Source organism: Capricornis sumatraensis, chromosome 4, assembly GCF_032405125.1.
Source record: "Capricornis sumatraensis isolate serow.1 chromosome 4, serow.2, whole genome shotgun sequence".
Lineage (NCBI taxonomy): Eukaryota > Metazoa > Chordata > Mammalia > Artiodactyla > Bovidae > Capricornis > Capricornis sumatraensis.
Window position 1 is genome coordinate 14,705,956 of NC_091072.1, and position 27,942 is coordinate 14,733,897.

The window sequence follows — 27,942 nt, forward strand, 5'->3', positions numbered from 1 at the left end:
TCAAGAATTTTGCTAAGAAGGGAAATTTCCAGGACAAGAAATTTTGGTATGAAGGGGACCCTGGGTATGGAGCTGGGACACAAAGCAATGGTCATTCCTATCCCAGAAACTAGCCCACCCTTGCTTTCCAATGAAGCCCTTCTTAATCCTTTCAGTGCAATCTTATCTGCTCTGATTTGTGAAAATCTATTACTCACTGAATACAACGCTTTCCAATTTAACTGGGCTTGGAAAGACTTTTTAAAACTGGTATGGTTCTGTTCAACAGTTGAATAAGCTTTTAAATCATTGTACGTTGAACCTAACATAAAAGGCCAAATATTTAAGAAGGCAGGCCTGTCTGTTGGGCAAATATTTATACAAATCTTTAAAACATTCAATATTTATTGAGCCGACCATATTGTCACTTCCAAGACTTTAGTCAATATAAATATATGCTAACCAGAAACAGGGAGAAGAAATGACTCCAGAAGAGAAGAAACTCTTTTTGTGGTTACCCTTCTGGTTTTTAGTTCCCTGAAGTGGAACAGACTACAAGGGAAGAACGTATTAATTACTAAAAGTTTCATTACAATTTCTTGTTCATTGCACCAAAACCAAAGAACCCTTCAGTGCCTCTTAAAAATTCAGGGTACAAGGATGCAGCTTGAATACTGTCCACTGGCTACAAGCATCCCCTGACATCATAAAGGAGATCTGGAGTCTTCAATGCTGTATCTTGGACAGATTATTTGTATGGGTCGATAAAAAGAGATCAAGAAGCCCAGGCAGCTACAATAAACCCACTTCTATTTTTGCCAACACTAGCTTTATTTAGTCACATCAGATATACTCTTGCTAGGATATATTTGGCTTCAAACACTGAGAAGCAGCTGAATAGCTTAATTAAACACAACCTCCTTTCCAAAACTACTTGAACAATGAAACGTCTAAACATTCCCTATTATCAAGCTCAAGAAAACAAAGTAACACTTAAGATTTTCCTCATCAGTTAAGGAAATATGCCTGAAAGCCACTTTTTCCCTTCCATCATGAAAGCAACAGTCCAGATTTTGCACCAGCAATGAGCTTCCATTAAATACACACACACAGGCATCACTGTTAAGCCAGGTTATATTTCCCTTAAAAGGAAGAGCTCACAGATCAGTGGAGAGCCCTCCACACTGAGGAATAGCTCTGGCTGGCTCTGGCATAATAAACTGCTGTTTACCTTTTGGATTCTATTTATGCCACATGCACATTGTTCATCATTATTAAATGATCCTTTTTTATCTTTCTATGACAGTTACATATTTTAACAGGTGACAGTTTGCCTTTATAAGCAGCAAAACACTGGTTTATTAGTATGCTTGTATGGCATAAAATAGAGTTCATTTTTTTACTGAAATAACTGGAGGAAAGAAACATCAATTGTGCAGAGGTCTGAATAGCTCAATGGGTAGAGAAGGTCCTAGCCATAAATTAAGATAGGTTTGTTTTATTTATGAGCCTTAGGTATTCCTTCACAGTGGCTACTGTGCATGAATTTTAAGTTGCCTTTTGATGAAGGCAAGTCTCTCTAAGGTAACATCATAAAGTCTCTCACATGGTTTCACAATTAAATCACTTTTCTGCAGTAAAGCTAGGGAAGAGTGGGACTCTACTACTCAGAAGATCCCTCCTGTCTCCAGAACTCAGCAGTGCAGGCTGCCTTAATAAAAGGAAAAAAAGTCATCATAATACCCTTGAGTCACTGAAATGGCAAATGTATCCTTCATTGGCTTTAAACTTCAGTAAACTCCAATCCTGGAGAAGGGAATGGCAACCCACTCCAGTATTCTTGCCTGGAGAATCCCATGGTCAGAGGAGCCTGGCAGGCTACAGCCCACAGGGTCACCAAGAGTCAGACATGACTGAAGCGACTAAGCACGCATGCACAGACTCCAACCCAACTCAACCTGGAAAGAGCCAGCAGTGTCCTGGATGTCTTTCTTAGAACAAAGTCTGTGACAATTCTAGGACCTGCTGGTTAATGCTGTAATCCCTGGGGTCCCCAACAGAGGACCCCATTTCTGGCACACAGCATTGAAGAATCATACCTGCCAGGAATGCCTTATGACATTGCTGATGTTTACATTTAATATTAAACATAAGTAAAATCTTGCCTGCAGATAGTACTCTGCTGTGATTTGGGGAGGAGGTAAAGAGACACAGAATGCCCTCATCCAGGACTGCCAACGAAGCTGGAGTTAGTAGATCATTTCTATAGTGGTTCGTAGTAAGCACCTCATTGGGTAAAATATGGCCCTTTTGAATGATGGACCGCTCCAGAGGTGTCAGCCGTGCGCAGGGGTGGCGCAGAGCTAAGATAATGGCCCTGGCTTGTAGCTCTGTTATTTGTTTCTTACCTGACAGGTCAACTGCTCTCTCTGCATCTTCGAGAAGACATTAACTATAGCTGTCACGCCGAAGGCAAAACTCACTCAGGAATAACACAGTGAAGTTCCTGATGGTTATGATTTCATCCTCAGGGGTCTGAGATTTGGCAAATCCATGTCAAAGAAGGAGGCCATCATTTTCTCAATTAAAATACGGAAGGCAAGGACTTCCATGGTGGTGGTAGTGGTTAGGATCTTGCAGGGGGCGTGGGTTCGACCCCTGGTCTGGGAGCTATGACCCCACATGCCTCAGGGCCAAAAAAAAAATAAACAAAAAAAACAGAAACAATACTGTAACAAATTCAATAAAGACTTTAAAAATGGTCCATATGCAAAAATATTAAAAAATAAAATATGGAGGGCTGAAGAGTTCCTTGGCAGCCCAGTGGTTGGGACTCCACACTTTCACTTCCAGGGTGCAGGCTTGATTCCTGGTTGGGAACTAAGATCCAACAAAGGCCAAATATGGAGGGCTACCACTTAGGCGGATCTTAGCATGTGCTTTGGGGAAAACGGTAAGGATTGTTTCTTCCCCAGTAAGTTAAAAAGGAAAAGAATAAAATCCCAGCCACAGAGAAAGCCATCTCACTCTGCAGATCTGCAGCCATCTCTGCCCTCTCCTTCTCTTTACCTCGGCCACCTCTTTTACACAGAGGCCTGCAGGATGTGTCTTATACATGTTTTCATTATAGCACTTAAAAAAAAAAAGATCAGTCGGCTTTTTGCACTCTTCTCTCTCGCTAAAGTTGCTTCTGCCCTTTGAAAATATGAAAGCCCTTGAGTGATTTTATATTTTCAAAGGGTAAAAGTGCTAAAGAGCACTTCTCTATTTCAGAGAGGAGGGAAAAAAGTAAATCAGTCTGCCTAAAGTGTTCACTTGGAAAAGGTAAAAATGAGCCAGCCATGTGATGGGGAGTAGTTACAGCATCTAGAGTGATATATATATAGCCCCCTGAAGTCCTTGGCTGGAAAACAAAACGAGGTATTGGCCGCTCTCAAACGTCTGTGGGGTCTGCTTCTCATGGAATCAACTCTTTTCCAAGCTACGATGAGAATGAGCGTCTAGCCTGTGATAATTTCCACCCTGGACCATGCTGTCACGTGCGTAAAACCAAGGTCCACTCCCGACCTCTCCCGTCCTGATCACCAGCCCGCACCACCAAACACGGGCTCTCCCTTTCCTGAGGGCTGGTCCTCGGTGTGAGCCTTCTCCTTCCCGTCAGAAGTCGTGTCTTGAAAGGATGGCTGCAGCTTCCGTCTGCCCTTGCTACCTCACTAAGAGAAACTACTTTATAAAGAGGATGGGATTTCAGGACTTAACGCCTCAGAACGAGTAAACAGAATCCTCTTCCAAGGACATCTGTATGTTTATTTCTCCATGGAATATAACGTTTTCTATTCTGTCAGATGCCTCGCCAGCTGGGGGTAAGTCTAGGAAGTCACTTCTTAGAGGGAAGGCATCTTGTCCTGATTGGTGCTGCCTTGCATGTCCTCTATCTCCCAAACCTTCCTTCTCAAAATTCATCACTCAGCTGGCCTGGTTAACACTTCCTTGGAGTAAACCCCATGTTCCAAGTTCTACTCCCTCCCTGCATTTCCCACAATGCCTTGTAGAGTGGATTCCAGCATTTCCCTCACTCGGCTGGAAGATCCTCGATGGCAGGTACGGTAGCTTTTATTGCTAGATCCCAGTCTCTTGCACAGTGATTCAATATGGAAGTAACAGTGATAAATACAGATAAAATATTACATATGAGAATTGTAAGTACTTTGCATGTGTAAATTTAATTAATCCTCACAATATCCCTAAGTAGCAGATACTATTACTTATCTCCATTTTACAGATGAGGAGCCAGCATACAGAAAGGTTAATTAATTTTCCTATGGTCACACAGCTGATGAGTGCTAGAAACTAAATTCTAACTCAGTCTGATTGTAGAGACTGTGCTTCATAAGTATATTCTTTGTTGCCTCTTTCAAAAACAGTATCTATACACCTTGTATGTTAGTCACTCAGCCGTGTCTGACTCTTTCCATGGACTGTAGTTGGCCAGGTTCCTCTGTCCGCAGGATTCTCCAAGCAAGCATACTGGAGTGGGTTGCCATTTCCTTCTCCAGGGGATCTTCCCAACCCTGGGATCGAACCCGGGTCTCCTGCATTGCAGGGAGATTCTTTACTGTCTGAGCTACCAGGGAACCTTAAATATACTCAATAAATGTTTTTTGGAACAGATTTTTTATTTTAATATTCAGATGCGTCACTTAGAACCTGTAATGACCCAGGAAAATCTAGCTAATACCTTCCTATTTCCTTCTCTGTAATCTTAGCTTCTTCCCTTTGAGAACTAAAATTAAAAGGTCCCATAATCTGGATAGCACAATGCACGGATGTATTAAATACATGTGAATTCCCTGTACCCACCAATGGGGTTAATTCTATTAGTGAATTTCAGGCAATGAAAGCCCTGTTAAAATGCAGGTTGCTAATTTTACCTGAGGTAATCATTTGGCCTATAATTACTATTGCCAACTATTATTAGTTTGTACATCAACGCACGCATATTCTTTGCCCAAAGCAAGGTCAGCCATACATGATACCATATCCATGGCAGGGGGCTTACTGTTGCAATCTTCTTTTGGATGTACATGAAGCACAGACAGGCCCTGAGGATGGCACGGAGATTGGGTCCAGTCTCCCCCAGTATAAGACCAGCAAAATGGGCTTGTCATCCTGCCAGGCCCAGAGAGCCAGACACTGTCACATCCATGCTCACTGCTTAAACTGTCAAAGGGGAAAACAAGACTGACATTCAAGGACACTTACACATTAGGAAAAATTGTAATTGATAAACTGCTCCGAGCAGAGACAGGAGCCAAAGACAGAATCAAGAAGCTGGATTTCAACACACGTTTTCTTAGGGAACCTCAACCATACCTGGGGACTAAGAAGGGACTGGGAAAGCTCTTTGTCATTGTTATTTATTGAAGTACAACTGATATACAATACTATGGTGGTTTCACATGGACAGCACAGTGATTCGGGAGAGCTACTCTGGAAACCCAACCATAGCTGGCTTTGAAAGGAGTATTATATCCAAAGAAGGCTGGACACTCATGGGAATCTTTGATACAAAGTTAGAGGGCATTTTTTAAAATTTAAATTTACTTTCATGTATTAAAATTACAAAAACCTAAATTGGAGGATACAAATTGTATTCCTCATACTACTCACATAGTACAATTATCGTGTCAGTTTCAGGTATACAGCAAGATATATTCAGTTACTCTTTTCTGATTATTTTTCATTATAGGTTATTAAGATATTGAACATAGTTCCCTATGCTATACAACAAATCCTTGCTGCTTATCTATTTTATGTATAGTAGTTTGCATCCGTTAATTTCATACTCCTAATGTATCCCTCCCTTCTGCCTTTCTCCTTCGGTAAACATAAATTTGTATTCTTAGTGTTTCTGTTTTGTATACAGATTCATTTGTATTATTTTATAGATTCCACATATAAGTGATATCACCTAATATTTCTCTTTCTGACTTACTTCACTTAGTATGAAAATCTCCAGGTATATCCATGTTGCAACAAATGGCATCATTTCACTCTTTTTTATGGCTGAGTAATATTCCATTGTGTGTATACACATATATGTATATACACACAGACACACATATGTCAAAATTAGAAGGCATCCTGATATGATAGCAAGAAAGAATGCACGTGTTGGAGCAAAGCTGACCTGTGCCAAATCCCTACGCTCATACTTATCAGTAGTATGGACTTCTGTAAGTATACTTGACTTTTAATTTCCTTATCTGTAAAGCAGATAATAATGCCTACCTTCACAGGTTGTTGTAGGAATTAAAGCACATATATGTTAAGCCTCTAGTGTGATGGGTGACACAGTGCAAGCATTCACATTAACATATAATTATCAAGTCAGAGCTCAGCTAACACACAAATACTCATTGTGGTGCTAATGATTCATCCATTCTACTCTTCACATATTCCTTGAATTACTAAAACAGGCCAAACAGTATTCAAAGATTCAGAAAACAAACTGCCCCTGTCAGCAGGTATCAAATGAGGAAACAGACATTCAGCTCACTACAAAACCACTACCAGCTACAGAACTCAGATTCATTACGTATATACACACACATAGAGGAAACACTTCGATAGGTGAGGAACTGTTGATGTTTTCACTCTGGAGGTAAGTACTTTGCCTATTAGAGAGGGTGGTGATGGAGAGATGGATGAAGTGAGATTATGTTATGTCATGCTATGCCAAAATATATGGTCTTCTGATTTTCATTTTCTACATCTTAATTACTTCACATGCATTTTATTAATAAATTAGCCTAAGAAGGTGGGAAGGGGACCTGGCAATGACTAATTGCTCTAATCTTAATTAACTTTGCCTAGGAAAATTCCTATTCAACTCCAAGAAATAAAACAACACAGAATATAATTTGAGCATATGTAATGTGATCACTGCTCTTGGCTACCTAGAGATAAGACTTTACCACAACTGAGATAGTCCCCAACCACACAAGAACAATAAATATTCTAATAAATGTATCCCTCTGTGTCCAAGTGTACAGTAGTCAGAACTCACACTGGCCAAAGTTTGATTCATTCTGATGCTGAGATAAAACCAGTCAAAGCTGTCTTGAAGAGTTTAAAAAATTTTTTTAAATTCTGTTCTGAATGTCAAAGGAGTACTTCAATCACTTTGCCTTTCTCATACTGAAGAGATAAAAAAATAAGTGTATATCTTGGTTCAGTTAACGCAAAGCCCTACCGTGTAACTCTTCTAAAGAAGTTGCTACTCATGATCTTGGGCACAACAAAGGGTATGTACACTAGCTCTGGCCAGTTGTAGAAAAGATAACAACGTGATCATTTCACATTATCCAAAGCACACAAGACACACAAAGGAGCCACTAAGTCTGCCACGACAATGTGAACTTTCTGAGAAGACAAGGTGAGCTGAACTAACGCATCCGGTTTAATAATTAGGTAACGTGCTCCTTTCAAAAGATGAAGAACAGGAGGGACCAGTAGAGATCTGCCAACAACCAGAGGCACCATAAGAACTCCCGTAAGGTGGCTATTTTTGAATGCTCTGTTGGGGATTTCTGTCCTCTTTAGTATCTTCCCATATTTTCAAACGTCTTACAATGAGCACAGAACATCCTTCTAAGTCAGAAAAAAAAATTTTTTTTTCACCCAAAAAACTATTTGGAATAGGCACAAATAAAGCTCTCCAGGCTCATTAGCTGTGTTGCTCTAACCATGCAGCCCACATGCAACTAAAAGGGTGGAGAAGAGTGTGTCGGCTCCTAGACACCCTGTGTCGGCCCCTGCTAGCCCCCGACTCCATTTCTGGATATTCTCCTGCTCAGAAGTTCCCAGCATTCAATAGGTGAATTAAATAAAATTTGATTTCACCCAAATCACACATCTAAAGGTGGAAAGACAGGACATATTTATAAGCTTACTTGAAGGTTTTGTGGGGTTTTTGTTTGTTTTTGGCTTGTTTGGTTTTTGCATATAGAGCATCTTAAAAACCTAACTTAGAGGCTTCCCTGGTAGCTCAGTGGTAAAGAATCCACCTGCCAATACAGGAGCCTCGGGGTTCAATCCCTGATCCTGGAAGATCCCACATGCTAAGGACAAACTAAGCCTGTGGGCCGTAACGATTAAGCCTGTGCTGGAGCCCCGGAGCTGCAACTATGGAATCCCGAACTCCCTAGAGCCTTTGCTCCATAATGCGAATACTGCAGACCGCACCTAGAGAGTAATGTCTGCTTGCTGTAACTAGAGAAAAACCCACACAGCAACCAAGACCCAGCTCAGCCCAAAATAAATAAACTTTAAAAAAATTATATATTAAAAACCCTAACTTGGAGCAGACACAGCCCTAGGTTAGGTTCTGAGAAGACATGGTAGAATAGTAAACAGCCTTTCACCTCTAAGGAGACAAAAATCAAGAAAAAAAAATTTTTTTAATAAAAAAATAAATTAAAATACTGTCTGACTGGTAGAAGAACAGAAGTGATGTCAAAGTATGGAAACAGAGCATTCAACAAGAAATTAATCTCTAGGAGTACAGAAGACTCGTGAACAGTGGTCTATAAAAAGAGTTCTGTTGAACAAGGAATATGAACAAGGGCCCAGAGATGGGAGCCAGTACAGCATGTTTGGGAAATGCTCAGTATTTGGAGGTGGTGTGAACATCACTGTCCAGAACTGACTCAACAAGCCAAGGGATCATGGACCTGCCACGTGTGTTGGTTTTCCAGGATTTTCAGGATTAGTTCCTATTTCTGGACAGTGTCTGATACTTTAGCTCTTTGCTGCTGCTGCTAAGTCACTTCAGTCATGTCCCACTCTGTGTGACCCCATAGACGGCAGCCCATCAGTCTCCCCCGTGCTAACAGAACTGATAATGAAAGGTGTTCTAGGATAAGCTCAAGGGAAAAAGTCAGGGACCAACCAAGCTCTATGACCTTGGGCACTGCATTTAAACGCTGCAAATCCCAATGATCGTAGGTGGGCAAATAAAATGAGACTGGTTGGATAATTTGTAAGATACAATTTAGGTCAACAATTTATCAAATAGCTATTCAGTAAAAGACACCAGCTTCTGCTCCCAAGTATCAAAGATGAACAAAACAAAGCCTGCTTTCAAAAACTGATACAAAATGTGAAGCAAAAGAGAAATAAACATACCTAAAAACAGCAGCATGAGGCAGGATGTGAGACATAAGAAAAGGAGAAAAGGCACAAGGCAAAGGAAATGATGAGACAATTTTGAAGCACAGCAGGGAGTCTGGATGAGGAGGAGGTACATGAAAGGGCAATGGGAGATGAAACCAGAAAAGTTCTTGGAAGAACACTTAACCCCAGACTAAAACACTCCCCGAGCATCTATGAAACTTTCATACATTACAAAGATGGCACTACAGATCATTAGAAAAAGGAGGGAGACCCCCCTCAATCAATGGTTCTGTGACAACTGGTTATTCACATGAAAGAATGAAATTAAATCCCTAACTCAAACTCTACACAGAAAAAATAAAATCTATTCTGGATAGATTAAGGCATAAATACGAAAGACCAAAATATAAAATTTTAGACTATAGAAGAATATGCTTCATGAGATTCAGGAAGGATTTCCTAAACTTGACACAAAAGAGCGTAAGACGACTGACAACACTGATTACCATAAAATTAAAACCTGAGTTCATAAGAACATTAACATTTCAAGTCATCAGAAAATACCGTTAAGTTAAAAAAAACTGGAAGAAGTTCCAACCACATATGACATATTAAAGCTTATTAAAATACGCACGCACGCACGCTTCCCAGGTGGCACTAGTGGTAAAGAACTCACTGGCCAGTGCCGCAGAACGTGGGTTCGATCCCTGGGTCAGGAAGATCCCCTGCAGGAGGGCATGGCAACCACTCCAGTTTTCTGGCCTGGAGAATCCCCACAGACAGAGGAGCCTGGCAGGCCACAGTCCATAGAGTCACAAAGAGTTGGACAAAACTGAAGTGACTTAGTACGTACACACACAGACACACACACAGACACACACACACACACACACATGTGCACTTAAAACTCCTGTAATTCATTAAGACAAATAGAAAAAATGAGCAAAAGGCTTGAGTAGGTGTTTATAGAAGAAATATAAATGGCAATGAAATAAATGAAACAATGTTTAACTTCATTAGTAATCAGGGATATGGAAATTAAGTCCATTCAGAGATAATCATATTATACCCACTAAATTAGCAGAAATCTCTAGGCCTGGAAATATTAACCGTTGGCTGATGTGAAGTGATGAGAACTCATCTTTGAAAAATGCTGTGGCTTATCTGGAAATTCTAACATATTCATGCTCTGGGTCTTATTAATTTACTCTCAGATGAGAAACACTTGAAAAGTGGGTACCATTAGACATGTACATGAATGATCCTAGTAGCACTTTTCATAATAGAAAAAAACAACCTGAAAATAAGCCAAATATCACTGAGAGTAAAATAAATAAGTCAATTATGGTTCAGTCACAGCAAAAAATATTGTAAAGGACAGAAGTGATTCAATATAACATAGCTGAAAACTAATACTGGGTGAAAAAAATAATTGCTGAAGACTATAAATATACGTCAAAAAGAAGCAAAAGTAAACTCTGTTTAGGAGTACCTACATATTTGTTTAAAATAGTTTTAAAGACCAGGAAATGATAAGCACAAAATTCAGGTAATATTATTTCTGAAGGAGAACCAGCGGGATGAGAATAAAGGAGAAACACAGAGATGAGTCAAGGGTTGATAACATTCTATCAATATGGTAGTGAAGTGCACAGATACCCATTTTGATTCTTTGAACTAAACTCATGTGCAATAATTGGTCACGAAATTATTCGATTTCACAGACAAAGAAAGATAGAACTTTAAGAAACACTTGCTTTAGAAAGAATTGCTATGTCATAGTTCCTAAATTGGCAAAGAGGTACCAGCTGTTCCCACCCAACTCCGTCAACAACAACAGTGCCGATGGGGCCAGCCCAGCACTGTAAGAGGGACTATGCTGCCTTCATCCAACACCACGATGAGCACAGAGATATAAATCCACTTATAAATGTGATCACTTATCACTTATATCCTGGACCTAGGAGATGTTAGATGAGCGCTAGTAGGACTCTCCATTTGTGGCCCTTGAGTTTTTGTTGGAAGGGAAACATATGGTGCAACCTCCAACCCTGAGTTCTTAAAACTCTGTTCCTTTATTATATTATGTTTCTTATTTAATCACATCCTTTTGATCAATACCTCGGTTCCTCCATCCTAAAGACTGAAATGCTGAGTACCATTATCCAATGCCAGTCATCCAAGCTATTTGTGATCCAACATGAAAATCTAAGGCTTAATTTAATGGGGAGGAGAAACCTGGGTGGCCACCTTAATCCCTTACACTTTGCTATGACCAGGATTGTCAAATATCTTGTTTAAATCTCAAAGGAAAAACAAAAACAGGATCAGTTTCTACATTTGCTCGCAATCAATGCACCCATTAAACTAGTGGCTCTCAAACTTTGGTTCTCAAACTGAGACTCACCTGAGGAATTTAAAGACAGTATCAGTGGATCCTCTCCCCCGAGATGCTGAGTAAATTTTTCTGAGATGGAGGTCTTGGCATCAGCTGATTGAGAACATGAAGATTAAATTTTCTCTTCAAAATTTAAATTACACACATACATATCTCTCTAAATAGAGGTGACGTTCAACATTTGGTGCTCATTTTTCAATCTACTATATTTCAATGAAACTGCTTAAATATTAAATATCAATTTCAAACTTTAAAGCTAGTAGGCATACACATTCAAAGCACTTCTCTGTCATATTTTCACTTAACCTGGGTGACAATATCACAGAGGTCAGCGTTTCTACCAGTTCTGAAAAAGAAAAGGTGGGGGGCAGGCAGGGGGTCCTTTGGGTGATGGCTGGGAATTTGCAGCTTTAAAACCTAATCATTTCCAGCAGCAAGAACCTTCACTGATAACTGCTAAAAATAACTGAACCCTGAATATTTTGACACCTAATCTCCAAGAATCAGAAGTTTTCCACACCCTCCATGTCTAACACTTTCCCAACAAGGTGGCTTCAACATGAATAATCATTACAGAGTCACTGGAGTCTATAAGCTCCAGCTCAACTACAGGGATTGTTTTTTGCAAGTTACTGTGGCCATCAGAGTTGCAAAATTCACTATAAGATAAAGATCCATGGGACTTCTCTGGACCACGGCCGTGGTCCAGAGGTTAGCACTCAGATTCCACTGCAGAGGGTGAGGATTCAATACCTGGTCAGGGAACTAAAATTCCACATGCCACAACATGCGGCCAAAAATAAAAAAAACTACCAGAGATGACAAGAAGGGGAAGCAACTGAGGCTTTTAAAATTACATCCAGTCACTCTCTTTGGATCCAAATTCATGACCTTTTGAGGGTATCACTGGCAACTTGTTGCCAGCCTCAAAAATCTTTCTTCTAAGAAGTACAAGTCAACTTGCTGTATTGAATCGTTCAGTTGTGTCCGACTCTATTCAACCCCATGAACTGGAGCCCACCTCTGTCCGTGGGGATTCTCCAGGTAAAAACAATGGAGTGAGTGGCCATGCCCTCCTCCAGGGAATCCTCCCGACCCAGGGATCGAACCCAGGTCTCCCACATTGCAGGTGGATTCTTTACCGTCTGAGCCACCAGGGAAGCCCAAGGATACTGGAGTGGGTAGCCTTTTCCAGGGGACTTTCCTACCCAGGAAGTCTATTACTTGTGCACATTTAGAATCTGCTCCATCTAGTGGTCCTCTAAGCACCCAACCTCTGAATCCATCTGAATTAACACCACCTCATCACAATGGACCTAGCTCACCCTTACAACTGGAAAGTGTTACCTTCTCACCACACCTGAATATCCAGATTTAAATAGGGAAACACGGAAAGTGGAAGCAGTTTCCTTATCCAGAGAAGAATTAGGAGTTGTGTGGCAAATATTAACACTAAAGTTATTTCCTTGGATAAAGCATGAGGTTTTCTCTTCTAACTCTTGGCAGTAACATCACACAGTCTGAGCCAAAGAGAAGCGACTATCTTCATCCTATGTACAGAATTTTGAATAATCACTCTTAGAACATATTTAGGGTCTTCTAGTGAATTCATGCTGACTGAACAAAATTTTTACCAAAGATGCAGAAGGTATTGGAACAAAAGCTTGACTCACCCTAAATTTCATAAAAACACAAAACCAATCTATGCTGTAGATACAGAAAATGTAATATAGATAATAATGTAATACGATATTCATTAGCTCTGCTACAATAAACCGTGAGCCCCTTAAACCACAGCCTCATCGTTCTAAGATTCAGAACAGCACCAAAGATGAAAAATCTATCCTATTTCAAAGGTATTTAGAAGAACAAAAATTTTAAACGAAAGGGAAACATCCTTTAACAGCAGGGTGAAATAATCAATAGGCTTTAGTCTCAGGTATCACTCTTTTGAATTCCTTGGTGCCTCTATTGATTGTGATTATTATTATGGATCCAAAAAGGAGAAGAGGCAAGAACACTGAGAAAATGAAGATCTGGGTTCATAGGCAAACATTCATAGAAATGACCTCCTACAAGGCAAGTAATCTACGCTGCTTCTTTAGACCTCAGTTGCTTATGCAGAGATCTGAGCTTCAGCATAGACATTTTGGGATTTCCCTGGTGGCTCAGATGGTAAAGAATTCGTCTGAAATTCAGGAGACCCAGGTTCAGTCCCTGGGTGGGGAAGATCCTCTGGAGAAGGAAATGGCAACCCACTCCAGTATTCCTGCCTGGAGAATTCCAGACAGAGGAGCCTGGCAGGCTACAGTTCATGGGGTCACAAAGAGTTGGACACAATTGAGCAACTAACACTCACTCACTAGACATGTTAGGGTTCTATAAATTTTCAGCAATACAATTTTATGACGCTTCTTTACAAATAGGATGCAGCTGCACATAGGAACTTACTGATCAAATTAATGTTGATCTTGTGTTAAATACAAGGCCACTCACATGCTTTCTGCTTTTAGACAATGCTCCTCAAATGCTAATGACATTTCTCTAGATAGGAAAAAGACCAATTCTGTACAAACTGGGTTGGCCAAAACGTTCAGATATGGGAAAACTTGAACAAACGTTTTGGCCGACCCAATATATAGACTGCTATATCAAAACCTCACGGGGATAGCAAACCTAAAAACGACACTGGATACACACACACACAAAGAAAAAGCAAGCCAAACACTAAAAGATGGTCATCAAATTCCAAGAAAACGAAAGAGGAAAGGAAGACAATAGCCAACACTCCTCCACAAAGCTAGCAAAAGCTTTATTAGCAGAGCTCAAAGACCATCATTGAAATGAGGACCAACTGATTCCCTGATCCTTTAAATCTAATAAAAGGTGGCAAAAGTCCTTGTCTTGAGACAATCTGGAAGGTTGAGTGCTGTATCTTGTGACTTTTGTTTGAATTAAAGGTGTTTTACTAAAATAACTGGAAAAAGGTTCAAATCTAGAAATTTACCATGAAATAGCATATAGATGGTTGCTGCTAAAAAATAAAAAGTCAGCCTAGCAATTGTGGGTCCATGCGTCCAACAACAATGGACAACAATGGGCTGCCGTGGATGGATTCTAACCCACTCGGCCCTTTTCCACACTCACCCTACTTCTGCTGCTGGAGTTGCACACGCATGCAATAGTTTACAACCACTGATTTAAGAGAAATTCATATGTAAAAACCACACTTCTTTTACTGATGATTCTTGAAAACACTTAAGCCAAGGCTCACCAACATTCCTGAAGTCCTACTAACTTGCCCTAAAAATTCTTTCGGAGTACTTGTTATTAAAGGTTTTGACACATTAAAATACCATGAAATGCCTACTGATATGCCAAAAATACTGTGAAGAAATGGTACTTAAAACAACCAGGTAGCATCATACAATAATATTAGAGCAGGAAGGAAGTCTGATGATAATGCTGTCTCTTCTCATTTTAAAAATAAAAGAACCAGAGGAAAAAAGTGACCTTTGCAGGACATGCAGCCTTTAATCTGCAGCCCACCACACTGCTTAAATAGGAAGGCAGGGTTTTGGGTTTTTTTGGCCACGTCACATGGTACGTGGGATCTTAGTTCCCTGACCAGGAATCAAACCCGTGCCCCCTGCAGTGGAAGAGTCCTAACTACTGGACAGCCAGGGCAGTCCCAGGAAGGCAGTTTTGACTTGGTGAGGAGACAGGGAACAAGAGGAGACTGAGAGTTGTTGGGGGTTGGATGGAAAAGATCAGGGAGAAGGCAAGAAACGGGGCACTCAAATTAAGAACCTGACGATCAAGTCAAAACTGTGTCTCCATCTCAAGTTTAAGTGTTATTAATGGCACTTAAATTAATAGCATAGAACTTTAATGATATGTTTGCAATGATGATATATGACATTCTACTAACATATAATACATACATACAGATATCTGCACATTAAGGCACTTATCCCCTTGACAATTATTAATAATTGAGTGCACAAGTGATGGTGTTGTCTGCTGCAGGATATGATAGGGGAGGGCTGTCTTTTCACATTGCTCTCCAAGATGGATGTGCACTTCAAGCTGTCTGCTAAACTTGCGATAATAGCCAATGGGTTTTAGTTTTCATTTCTGTATTTGGGATGGCCGGGTGGGGTTTTATTTTTATGTTCTCTTTGCTCCAAGGTGAAAAAAAAAATGACATATTTTTTAAACCATTCTTTCTTTAAAGCAAACCCCCCAAACACTTACATCCCCCCCCCCATACCTAACACTGACAAAACCTGTGAACCTCCTGATTGCCTTTCTTTTTTTTTTGAAGGGAGATAACTTTGTAAGTTTCCTGATGCAAGCTTCTGGCAATCACTACAGCTGCAGGTCCACAGGCTGAGGGAGATACAAGGGTTGACTATTCAGATGAAGGACAGTTACAATTTTCCCAGCTCCTTTCAAAAGGCTTACAACACATATATTTCTCCAGCAAAGAATTTTATTTTGTGGTCTGTATTTTTTTTTCTATTTATTTTTCAAACATAGAGGAGATAGTTCTTAAAGATACATTGATGAAAACTATTATTTCAAGTCCAAATACACGGTTCAGTTCAGCTCAGTCACTCAGTCATGTCCAACTCTTTGTGACCCCATGGACTGCAGCATGCCAGGCTTCCCTATCCATTACCAACTCCCGGAGATTACTCAAACTCGTCTCCGTTGAGTCAGTGATGCCATCCAACCATCTCATCCTCTGTCGTCCCCTTCTCCTCCTAGATAACTTCCAGGTACAAATCAAAAGGAGAAGACAATGGCACCCCACTCCAGTACTCTTGCCTGGAAAATCCCATGGATGGAGGAGCCTGGTAGGCTGCAGTTCATGGGGTCGTGAAGAGTCAGACACGACTGAGCAACTTCCCTTTCACTTTTCACTTTCATGCATTGGAGAAGGAAATGACAACCCACTCCAGTGTTCTTGCCTGGAGAATCCCAGAGATGGGGGAGCCCGGTGGGCTGCCGTCTATGGGGTCACGCAGAGTCAGACACGACTGAAGTGACGCAGCAGCAGCACAAATCAAAAGACTTTAATCTTATCTCTAAACTGTATACAGAGAGTAAAAAGCACAAGATTACTGGGTTGGCCCAAAGGGTCGTTTGAAAACTATGAACATATCTTTCGGCCAACCCAATAATAATAAACAATATATTTAGAAAGAGATTCAGATTAAGAAGCCAGGACTGTATTTCTAAAGGGTGCTTTGTGCCTATAATGACATCTTTAAAATAAAACTGCAGAAGAATAAACTGTGATGTTACTTTAATGAACTAAATTTTAATCCCTTTAAGAAATTTAGTTAGCAAATTCCTCAGGATAGTTTACATGCCACTGAGGCCATACTACAGTACGTGTGTGTGCTTAGTCACTCAGGCGTGGCCTACTCTTTGCGACCCCATGGACTGTAGTCCGCCAGGCTCCTCGGTCCACAGGGATTCTCCAGGCAAGGATACTGGAGTGGGTTGCCATGCCCTCCTCCAGGGGATCTTCCCAACTCAAGGATCAAATCCAGGTCTCCTGCACTGCAGGCGGATTCTTTACCATCTGAGCCACCAGAGAAGACCAAGAATACAACAGTGGTAGCCTATACCTTCTCCAGGGGATCTCCACCCAGGAACTGAACTGGGGTCTCCTGCATTGCAGGCAGATTCTTTACCAGCTGAGCTAATAGGGAAGCACATACTACGGTACACAGTATACTATTTTTCATATATTCACAGTTTTACTTGCCTCTGTCATTCCTGACACCTTTCTACTTGTTCCCTTTCCCAGATGGGACCACTTATGTTCATAACCATGAGAAACATACCACCACATAAACCAAGAAGTCAACAGGTATCACTGACATTTTTTACCCATTTATTTCTCCTTCTATCACACCTGTTCGTGGATTCCCAGTCCTGTCTCAAAAAGTAGTATGAGCAGAATGTTGTAAGGTCCAACTTAAGTGCCATCAACCTATTTGGTACCAAAATAAATAGAACAGACTGACAAGGTAGTCAGAAAGTCCCAGAAACCATTTGGAGACTCGGCATCTGGTCCTAATGCTATTTATGACTCTGTCCAGCCTTGGGTGGGAAAAAAAAGTCTCTAAACCTTAATTTCATCATCTGTTCCATATCAGGGTAGATATAAAAAATACAAAACTATCCCAACTGTGAATGGACCTAAAAATGTCAAATTACATGCAAATGAATTATTCAAAACAGCCCTCCGTGATAGTGTCACATCTTACACTTAATCATCTTTTTAGAATAACGTATCCAGGAGTGTGGGGCTTCCCTGGTGGTTCGGCAACGAAGAATCTGCCTGCAATGCAGGAGTTGCAGGTTTGATCCTTGGATTGGGAAGATTTCCCTGAAGGAGAGCACGGCAACCCACTCCAGTATTCTTGCCTGGAGAATCCCATGAACAGAGGAGCCTGGAGGGCTACAGTCCATGGGGTTGCAAAGAGTCAGACATGACTGAAACAACTTAGCATGCACACATGCAATCCAGGAATGTAGGCTTTACAATCTGTTGTGGGTGGGGGGGTGACGTATGTAAAACCCTGTTACAGTTATTTATTTATGGCAACTAAATTTTCCTGAGTATTTTATCACAGTATTGAGTAAATTTTAGAAATGATATCTTTATTATTATTTATACCTTAACATAATAAGGTTAAAGTAAAAAATATTGTTTAGCATGTGTTATGGGGCCAGCCCTGCCAGTGCTGGGTTAAATAACATTAAGCAAGACGGCCACTGCCAAGTAGACACAGCAAAGGAGGACCCAAAACCTACTCCCACAAGTCAGGATCCAGTTGCTTGGGGAGCATATGCACCCCACATGAACATTCCTCTGCTTTTGTTTTTAACCAACTGTCTCTGTTCAACCTCTCCCTTCAGTACAGCCTCACTTTCAACATCCTGAACTCGGGATCATTTTTAAGTACTGCGCAAATCAAGAGATATGATAAGATGAAAGAGGTGGAAAAGGTCCTTATTCAACAAAACTCTGGAAATTGTTCAACTTCTGGGGGACTCAGTTTCTTCTTAATGAAACAGGCACAGACATAAATCCTCCATTACTTCAAAACAAAACCCAAGCCTTTGAAAATATTACACCCATCGTTCCAAATGCTGGAAGCAAGACACGAATCTCCAACAGAATGGGGCTCTCCCTGAATGTTTTATAAGTGGCTCTACATTTCTCTGTGTTAAAACTGACATTTGTCTTTGCCTATTCTTCTATCAGCACTTTTGCAACACTCTTACATAGGGCTCTGCTTCATACTGTCTTCCAAGTGAAAAGCAATACTGAAAATTAAAACCAAATTTTTTTCTTTATCTTGCATTACTACCATCCATGACCTGCTACTCAAAGTATGGTCAGACAGTGAGTGTCATCTGGAAGTTTGTCAGAAAATGGAAACTCGGGCCCTGCTACTCAAAGTATGGTCAGACAGTGTCATCTGGAAGTTTGTCAGAAAATGGAAAGTCGGGCCCCTCCCCAGATTTAGGGAATCCGAATGTACATTTTAACAAGATGTGCATTCAAATGTACATTAACATTTGAAAAGCCCTGATTTGTGTGTTTCAAATATTACCAGCTTAGCTTTCATAACCCGTGATCATTTGGTTTCCCTTCCTCTTCCAGGAGATTTTATTAAATTAAATTCAAATAAAGACGGTAACTACTAAATAAGTACTGTGACGAGGCAGGAACCACCAATCTCAGGAAAACAACTCCACAAAATGTGAAACAAATTTCTTTCAGAGGCAAATCTTCTCATCCAACATTCGTAAATACACTTGCTTTTATAGTAAAATCTATGAATGACATTAAGCCTAATCATCCCAATGTTGGTTGGGCCCTTCAAGTCATCAGGATTTCTTTGCTTTAACCTCTAGTATCTCCTGCTTCCTATGACTGTCTGTCAAATCACTTACCTTCGGGGGATGTCTGCAATGTCATTTTCCCTTGGACTTACCTGATTGAAAAGTTACACCATTCAGTGGAAATGAAACAACACATCTTGTAAAACCCATCCTGAGTCAAATTCCATGGTGTTGCAGTGAAATTACCCCGTATGCTTCCTCCCATCCTTATAAGCCAAGTTCCAGCGAAAGCATATACAGTGTCAAGGTCTCTCATTCTGGGGAGAGAGGCTCTTTAGCACTTTATGAACCAGAAATCTGGGGGCAGAAAGTCAATACCTGCTTTAAGTGAGGCTGTAACTGACCTCACTTGGAAGACAGCTTTTGGCTTCCGGCTTCCTTAATTAGGAAGGAAACTGTCAGAAGAAACTGATCAGAAACAGAGGCCTCCCTGAATTCCTGTCCTCTTGGAAACAGTATTAAGAAACATTTGACAATGAGAAACATCAGGGAACAGTTTACATCCTGTCGTGGTCTAAGGTAAGCCGACAAGTGGACTCCACCTCTGATTTCTACTTTAGCCCCATCAACACAACCCTAATTTTTCTGCCCCTAATTTCTTAGTCCAGGGAAGTCCAGAGAAGGCGGGGGTGTGGAGAACAACATACGCGGTCCCCACCATCCTGTGCACAAATCCACTTTTCAAAGAAGCAGGAGAGAGTGCGCCGTGGATTTCTAAGGCGGTCCAAACTGAATACAAGAACATCCGCCTAATTTCTGCCCGTTATCTACGCACAGCATGTGTACACGCACAATAAGAGCAGACAACGCAATGTGGTACCAAACAATTAAAAGTTCTTCTCAAAGTGGAGATGCAAAACAGAACGAATCTCTCTCTTCTATAAATGAATCGAGCCATCTGCCTCGCAGAAGCAGCAGCAGGAGTACCCAAAACAGCAGAAACAGCAACCTCTGGTGTTAACAATCTAGTCTCGAATCTCATGCTTCACATTTCCCTGGCAAACAAGGCTAAAAATACAAGACAGGCAACAAATAGTCTCTTGGGATCTGCCGTTCCATGGATGGCGTATTCAATCAGAGCAATATTTTGTGCTGAAATTCAAAATTGGGGGTGGGGGGGTGGGCAAGCTATCACATTAGAAGCTGGCGCTCGGAATTTTAAGTGTGAATCTGATCCCAAAGTATATTAAGCTGAATGGTGAGAGGGTGGCTGTTTCCATACAACATAAATCTCTGAGATGTAGCTGAATACATTTATAGATTTATTTAAGCTCCTCTAAATTCTTCTGCAAATCTCATAGTTAGAGAGATAATTTTAGCCCTCGTGTCACCAAAATATCAGAGCCGTTTTGCTTTCGGCACAGCTCAGAAAAGCCTCTTTGCCGTGGGCTCTGGAGCAGGACTGCGTGGGTTCAAATCCAGGCACCGCCGCAGAATAAACTCCGTGGCCTTGAGCAAGGAATCTGACCTCTCTGTCTTAATTTGTTCTCCTGTCTTAAACAGAAAAATCTTAAGAGCGCTCACTTCAAAGACTTATTTTAAGCATTCTATGAGTTAACACATGTAAAACTCTTTAGAGTAATTAACGAAGGTGCGAGTGCATGCCCAACTCTTTGAGACTATGGACTGTAGCCCACCAGACTCCTCTGTCCATGGGATTCTCCAGACCAAGAACACTGGAGGGGGTTGCCATTTCCTCCTCCAGGGGATCATCCCCAATCCAGGGATCAAACCCACATCTCCTGCATTGGCAGGAGGATTCTTTACCACTGAGCCACCAGGGAAGCTCGTAAATACGGTCACTACTAGTATTATTTAATATTCAAGCAAGGCTGCAAAAACACCTTCTCTTAAAGAACAGGCATGATATAAAGAGTAGCAGCAACACAATGATAGGTCTCCTGCCAATGGCGGGCACTGAACACACCAGTGGGTGAGCAGCTAAGTGCCCTGACCTAGAGCCTGTGGCCAAGAATGACGGAAGACAGCTCGCTTTGGTTATTCGAGGCTGTTTGTTCATGAAGGCAGCTGAATAAGCACGACAGAAGAAAAGACAACAACGCAGTGGGTCAAGTGGTACCACCCGGTGAAAGGGACAATCAGAATTCATGGCTAAGGTGTAACAAGAAGGGGGTCACGTTCTGGCTCTGTGAACACCTGTGTCTGCCCGTTCAGAAGACATCCTGTAACACCACCATCACCTTCCATGTGATGGAATAAGTCTTTCTTCGTACACCTGTCTTTGGGATTAGACTATAACCCCTATGGTCTGGGTCTCCAGCCTCCATATTTAAAAAGAAGACAGACCCAAGGAAGTGATATCAAATTTCATGAACTCCTGAACAGGCGATTTCTTGAGAAACCTTGAAAGCTGGGCCCTTATTTGGTGGATGGAAGATGGTGAAAAGTTTATGAGTCATTGAGGCAACAGGAAAGGGTTTCCCCAACTACTGCAACTGCAGGGTATGGACCTACCAGTCCCACTTAGAGAGTTTTGATGGAACTCACTGAGGATTCCTGGGGCTCCACAGGTTTTCCCAGCCTGCAGGGTACCACTTAAACCACAGACAGGTCACTCAAAGACTGAGAAGAATGGAAGGCTGACATTACATTTTTCCTAGTAAGAATATTTTTTTAAAAAATGGTGACAGGTGCTGCTATTATATGGCCAGGTAAAAACAATGAAATTTCTTAACAACTGAGATACTTAAAGAGATTTCCTGAGCTGAAGCTTTTGTTGGGTAGGAAAAGAATGTGTCACTGGACTGCTCAAACTAAGAGCACAATCCAAGAGTCACAAAAAGAAAAACCCATCGAGAAATTGGGAGAAAAGGCTCTTTCTTCATAGCCCTCTGTGGAGGGGCAGATTTTGGAGGAAAAAGCAACAGAAGGTAGGGCAGGGGAGGCAGTAATAATGTTTATTAAGGAGAAAGTGAAAATGGATTTAAAACTGTAGGAATGAGGGAGGTAAATGGATTTAAGTATGCATAAACCACATGACCTACTATGCCCATAAAGCAGACGTGTATTTCTCTTGCCCTAAACGCATTGCTATGGTTACGGTAAGGAAGATTGCATTGTCCAGAACAATTTTTTAAAGAAACTGGGTGAAAGCTCAGCCTATCTGAGATCATCTCCCTCCCTGCCTTCAGACTGGGAAATCTCCTAAGTACAGTGTCTAACAGAGGAATTAACCAGATCAACAGCGGCGCTCCTTTTTTTCAAAGAACAAAAACAAATCAGTGTGACAACATGATGGGGATTCAATTAGCACTTGGCAGGTCATGAACAACTTTTAAATCACTTTTCTTTTAAGTTGGAAAGTGTTAAAATATACGGTAATCATGGTACCCAAGTGCCTTCCTTACAGTATGCTCTCCAGCAGGAACATACATCTGAAGACGTCAGTCTAACTTACAAAGAAGAGAACCAGAACGTAGTTTCTTCAGGCAGTCTGTTGCCCCAAGTATCTTCCTCTTTGAGGACATTCAAAGCCAATCATCCGAAATCTCATTCCGATTTTCAGACGGTTTTACTTTAAATATGGAGTGAAAGAAAAGGGGAGGGAATTGAGTTGGTACAATTGTTTTGGAAACAAATATAGCTAATTGTAAAGAAATGGCTACTGAATTGTTGAATAGTATTATATAGTCAAAGTCAAGAGCATAGTTCTGTCTATCCTGTTGTTTAGGGAAGGCAGAGAAGCTTGGCTCAAAACAATGTGCAAAGAAGATTCACAAAAAAACTATTTACCTGGGTAAGTAAGAAAGACATGAGGCCAACCCCAGAGACAAAACTTAGCAAACACGTCCCCAGGGAGACCTCATCTTGCTTTCAATGAAAGGGCACCTTCCTGGGCTGGGAGAACTGAAGTAACACTGAAACCCACCCTTTGTTCTGAAAAACTCTTACTTGTGCCCACCTGTCCCAAGTCAGGTGCGTGCGGCTTCCCAGATTTTGCAGCCTGTTTACTGCTCATTTCTTGGGGAATCTCTGACAGGTGCTTAAGGTAATGGGCTTGCTGCCCCAGCAAGTAAAATATTACAAGGGAAATATTAATCAGATGTACAGCTCCACTCCATGTGTCTTAAACATTACTATGATCTGCGCAAGACATTTGTTGTAAATAAGCCTGCAGAGTGTACAGTATGTTTTCCAGGAGTCCTCCGAAGAACAGCTTGCCGACAAGAGGTGCTAGCCTTAGTTTCACAGCCAGCAAAACTCCATCCAAGAGGCTTTTTGGCAGGTCCGCACCTCTTGTTTCAAGCTAGATTCAAGACAGACCCATCAACCAAATTCCAAAGGTCAGTATGTGGCATCAGTCACTCTTAGGTACTCAGCATAGAATAGCAAGTGGAAACTCAGACATTTAAAATCAACATTCAGGACAGAAAAGGCCCACTTTCCCCCAGAACAGTGTATTAAAAACAACTCAGAGCTGACTTTGCAAGGAGGCATTCTCCGTAGTAAATTAAATGGCTGAAGCTTGTGCTTCTTCCAGCAAGGAAAAGAACTATGCTCCCCACCATCAGTGTGTGCAATCTCTGGCTCATTTTTAAGCCTTTTCTGCTTTTTAAAAAGCCTACTCCACTGGGGGAGGGGGGGACTTTTCAGGAAATGAAATGCAAATAGTCACTGAACAGGATCATAAAACGGGAAAAACCTCTATCCACCTTTTTTTTTTTTTAATTCTTCATTCCAGGCAGCAAAACTGCTTTTAACACACCGTTAGTTTTTTGAATGATACTGGTTCTTTTATGATCATCCTCAACCCTTTCCACCCTTTTCTGTCTCGCGGCTACTCACAGCATGTTCGAGGGAAATGAGGTGGGCAGGTCAGTTTTACCTCCCGACAGACCAGCGTTAGGTAAGTCACTGAATGTAATTTACAAATTCTAAGCCTAATGGATGACACCCAGGAAATAAAGAAAGGTAAAGAAGAGGGGGAAGGAGAAGCTTCCTGGTGATTTCAAAGGTAAAAGGCACAGTCCTCAAGCTATGCGTAACCCTGCCTCTGATCACCTTCAAACAAGTCCGCGGGTTTTAAGTTGATGCTCCCCGTCCTCGCTCAAGGTGGAGCTGAAACCAGTTGCAAAATTTCTCTCTGCTGGAGTCCTATGGAACCAGGAAAAACGGGGTCTACGTTTCTACGTAGAAAGAAGCAGCGGCTTCCCTGCCTCTCAGGGGCCCCGGCTGGCGAGCTCCCGGGCAAGAGCCGGCACCCGGTAGGGAAACCAGGCGCCGGGTGACCGGCCTAGGGCCAACTGCTAACCCGGCCCGGCACTGCAGGCGCAGTTACGCGCGGCCCGCGCACGCAGCTTTCCCGGGCACACGGCGGCCTTCTCGAAAGATAGCCCAGTGCTGCCCACGACCTCGGGCTGCTGTCGCCCAAGGCGAGTCGAGCTTCGCGGACCTCAACCTAGGTGCTGCTCCCCAAAGGGAAAAGGCGCGATCTCCATTCAAGCCCACCCTACCGAGTCTCCCAGTACCCGGTCCCTTCTCCCCAGGAGCTCTCGGACACCCCTCCGGGTGCCCACCCGAGAACGGGCTCGCTTCGGAAGAAAGTCGAGTGGACTCGAGAGAGCGAGACTGGAGTGAAGAGAGCGGCGGACTCCAGTCTGCAGCAATTGGGGAGGGCTCGGAAAAGGGAGCGAACGAAGAGAATCGAGGCAGGGTAGGGGCCCAGCGGTCCCAGCAACCTGTAGGATTGCAGCTGATCGCAAACTTGGGGTGGGAGACAGACAGTGGTCCCCTCGGAGGTCCTCCACCCGAGAGCCACCCCTTGCGCTCCGCGCGCGCGTGGAGGTGCAGGACGCAACTTGGGAAGCCAAGGCCATCGGTGCGGGTCCCGATCGGTTGCCTCCCCCCGTCCCACCGCCCCGCCCGCTGGGCCCCGCGCTTACCTCGGGCAGCCGCAGCCCCCGCAGCCCAGAAGCAGAGCCCCAGCCAAGGGAGCCACCGGCGCGCCCCTCCAGCGCCTCTTCCTGCGGCGGCCGCTCTCCCCATACTGCTCGCCCCGCTTAGGAGTACAGGTCCTCTTCCGCGCCCCGGAAAAGGCTCGGCGAACCAGGGGGGCCGAGGAGAGTGGGTCCCGGGGGTCTTCAGCAAGTGACTGTTCCACGGCCGCTCCCTACAGCAGCGGGGCAGGGCGCTCCGAGCCGCCGCGCGCTGGGCACCCAGAGGATGCGCGCGTCCCCATAGCCTCCCACGGCGGGGCGACCGACGCCGCCACGGTCACTGCCGGAGTGGCCCGCCTTCCCTTCCGCACTGCTCGCGATCAGCTCTCCCGCCGCCGCCGGGATCCGGACTAGGGAGGTAAGGAGGGAACCCGCATCCCTAATGAGACCCCCGTGGCCGCCCCTTCTCCTCCCCTCCGAGCGGCAGCCAATGAGCCGGGCCGGGGCGGGGCGGCGGGAGGGGCGGGGGCGGCCGGCCGCTCGGCGCTGGGTGGGGCGGGCGGCGGGAGGCGCAGGTGAGCCCCGCGGCGGCTGCGCGCAGCCCCCCGCCCCGCCCCAGGTTCCCGCACGCTCCGCGAAAAAGCCTCGGCTGAGCGAGCGCGAATGCGGGGCATGAGCGGGGCTCGCGGAGGTCACGCGTGCTCCAAAGATGCGAGCAGAGCCGGCGGGCCTCTTAGAGGCGAACTCGGCGCAGAAAGATGTGAGCATCTCGGCAGCCTGAGTCTCCTGCTTCCTGGAAACCACTGTTTTGTTCAACTTTGAGCCCTTTCGCAGCCCTGCCTCTCTAGCTTCCATTTTTAAAAATCAAATCAGGCAACACTCTTGAAGCATTAAAAAAAAAAAAAAAAAGACTCAAATGCCAAGTGGGGAAAAAAAATATCACTGGAATAAACCCATTATTACACTAAACAAAATATGCAAGAATATATAGAAAGCGGTGGGGGATCATGGGTGCCCTCGGAGGATGTGATTTTTTTTTTCCCCCAATTTCCTTGTCTGTGGTTCTAATCACCCTGGAATCCCCCCAACTTTTCAGAAAGCTACCTCGTTTCTGACAGCTCCTGTTTTGTTTTAATCTGGGCCCTGGCAATTGCCTTTCTCCTGAGCATCAGGGAAAGGCAGACGTGCTGGGCCTTTGTAAGAAGGAAAGAAGACTTCTCTTCAAATTGTGGTTTGTTTTGAATAGACTGTCAAATCTTTATTTAACTGCTTTTGAAAGTACCTTGTGGTTGCCTCTTAGTCTCCCTCCTGCAGAAAGAGTCATTTGAGAGACACTGCCTTGGGCCACACAGTTTCAGAGCAAAGAACACCCCTGGGGGTTTGGCCCTGAGTTCAAGGCTGCATAGGCAAGGCATCTCATTCTCTTGCAGTATTGAGCCTCGCCCCCTCCAAATGGTATCTAAGCTGGTCAGAATGTGTGTCCCCTTGGGCGTGGTAGACCCAAAAGAAAATGAAGTCTTGGTTTGAAAGAAAGACCAAGTTGTCAACGGCTCCCCACTGCCTACATTCAACATCAATACAGTACTTTTACAAAATCCATCTCTCTGGTCAAGTTGTTACCTGCTTCCCAACACCTTTCTCTGGAGAATAAAGGGTTTAAAGTGAGGTAATTGTTCTGGATGAGGTAATTGCGATAGATAGCTTTCTTCCGAGGAAAAAGAGGATGATAGGCAAAAAGATTGATTCCTTGATAAGCACGAACGCCATGCCTCTGTGGAGTGCCACCAGACACGTGACTGTCAGCAATCGCTTCCTCAAGTCTTCTTGCCATTCAATAAAAGGTTTGGGACCCGGTCAAGAAAACCAAGCTCTGGGGAATGAAGGCTTGGAAACAAAGACTGATGTGGGACTGGCCAGGGACTCGTCTGAAAATCTCTTTAGAATCTTGGTAAATGAGGGTTTTGTCCTTTTCCTCTGAGAAGGTGAATTGGGAATTAATCTACCAAATATGCTTTACCTGTCTCCTGGAAAATAGTCATTCATCCTCCAACTTTCCTTATTCTTCAAGACTATGTGACAGGTATATCACAAATGAGTATTTTCTTTAAAAAAAGAAAGAACAAGGAATGACTGTTTCTCTGAGATAGTATTTAAGTACTATTGACTTCAAAGGGGTGCAAAAGTATAATAATTTTATTTTGAAAAAATATCTAGGAAATAGATGAGCTAATAAGGTTAACAGGTGAGATTAATAAGTCAAGTAGAATTGGGATGACAAGAGAGGACAGAAACTAAGAATCTTTGAGTGCATACCTTGCTCAGTATATGTACATTACATATGGACATGTATATATTACGTGTTCGTATATTTGTTGTATATAAATATATATTATATATTTTTGTTTCTGTTGTTTCAGAAAAGAACCAAACTCTGGAAGTTGGGTACTATTATCCCTGCTGGGCAGGTAGTCAAGCTGAGTAGATAGTGATTTGCTCAAGGTCACATAACGTGACTCAGCTGATAAAGAATTGGTCTGCAATGCAGGAGACCTAGGT

The 27,942-nt window shown here is 42.8% G+C and overlaps 1 protein-coding gene across 2 annotated transcripts in view; it reads right to left on the minus strand.

The window, feature by feature from the left end:
• The window catches only part of UNC5D (unc-5 netrin receptor D), a 628,812-nt gene extending 603,317 nt beyond the window's left edge, over positions 1-25,495 (minus strand). For both annotated transcript variants that reach the window (XM_068971067.1, XM_068971066.1), the window contains exon 1: positions 25,393-25,495. In XM_068971067.1, coding sequence (XP_068827168.1) covers positions 25,393-25,495 — 103 coding nt within the window. The remainder of the gene's footprint in view (positions 1-25,392) is intronic.
• Positions 25,496-27,942: the final 2,447 nt, after the last annotated feature.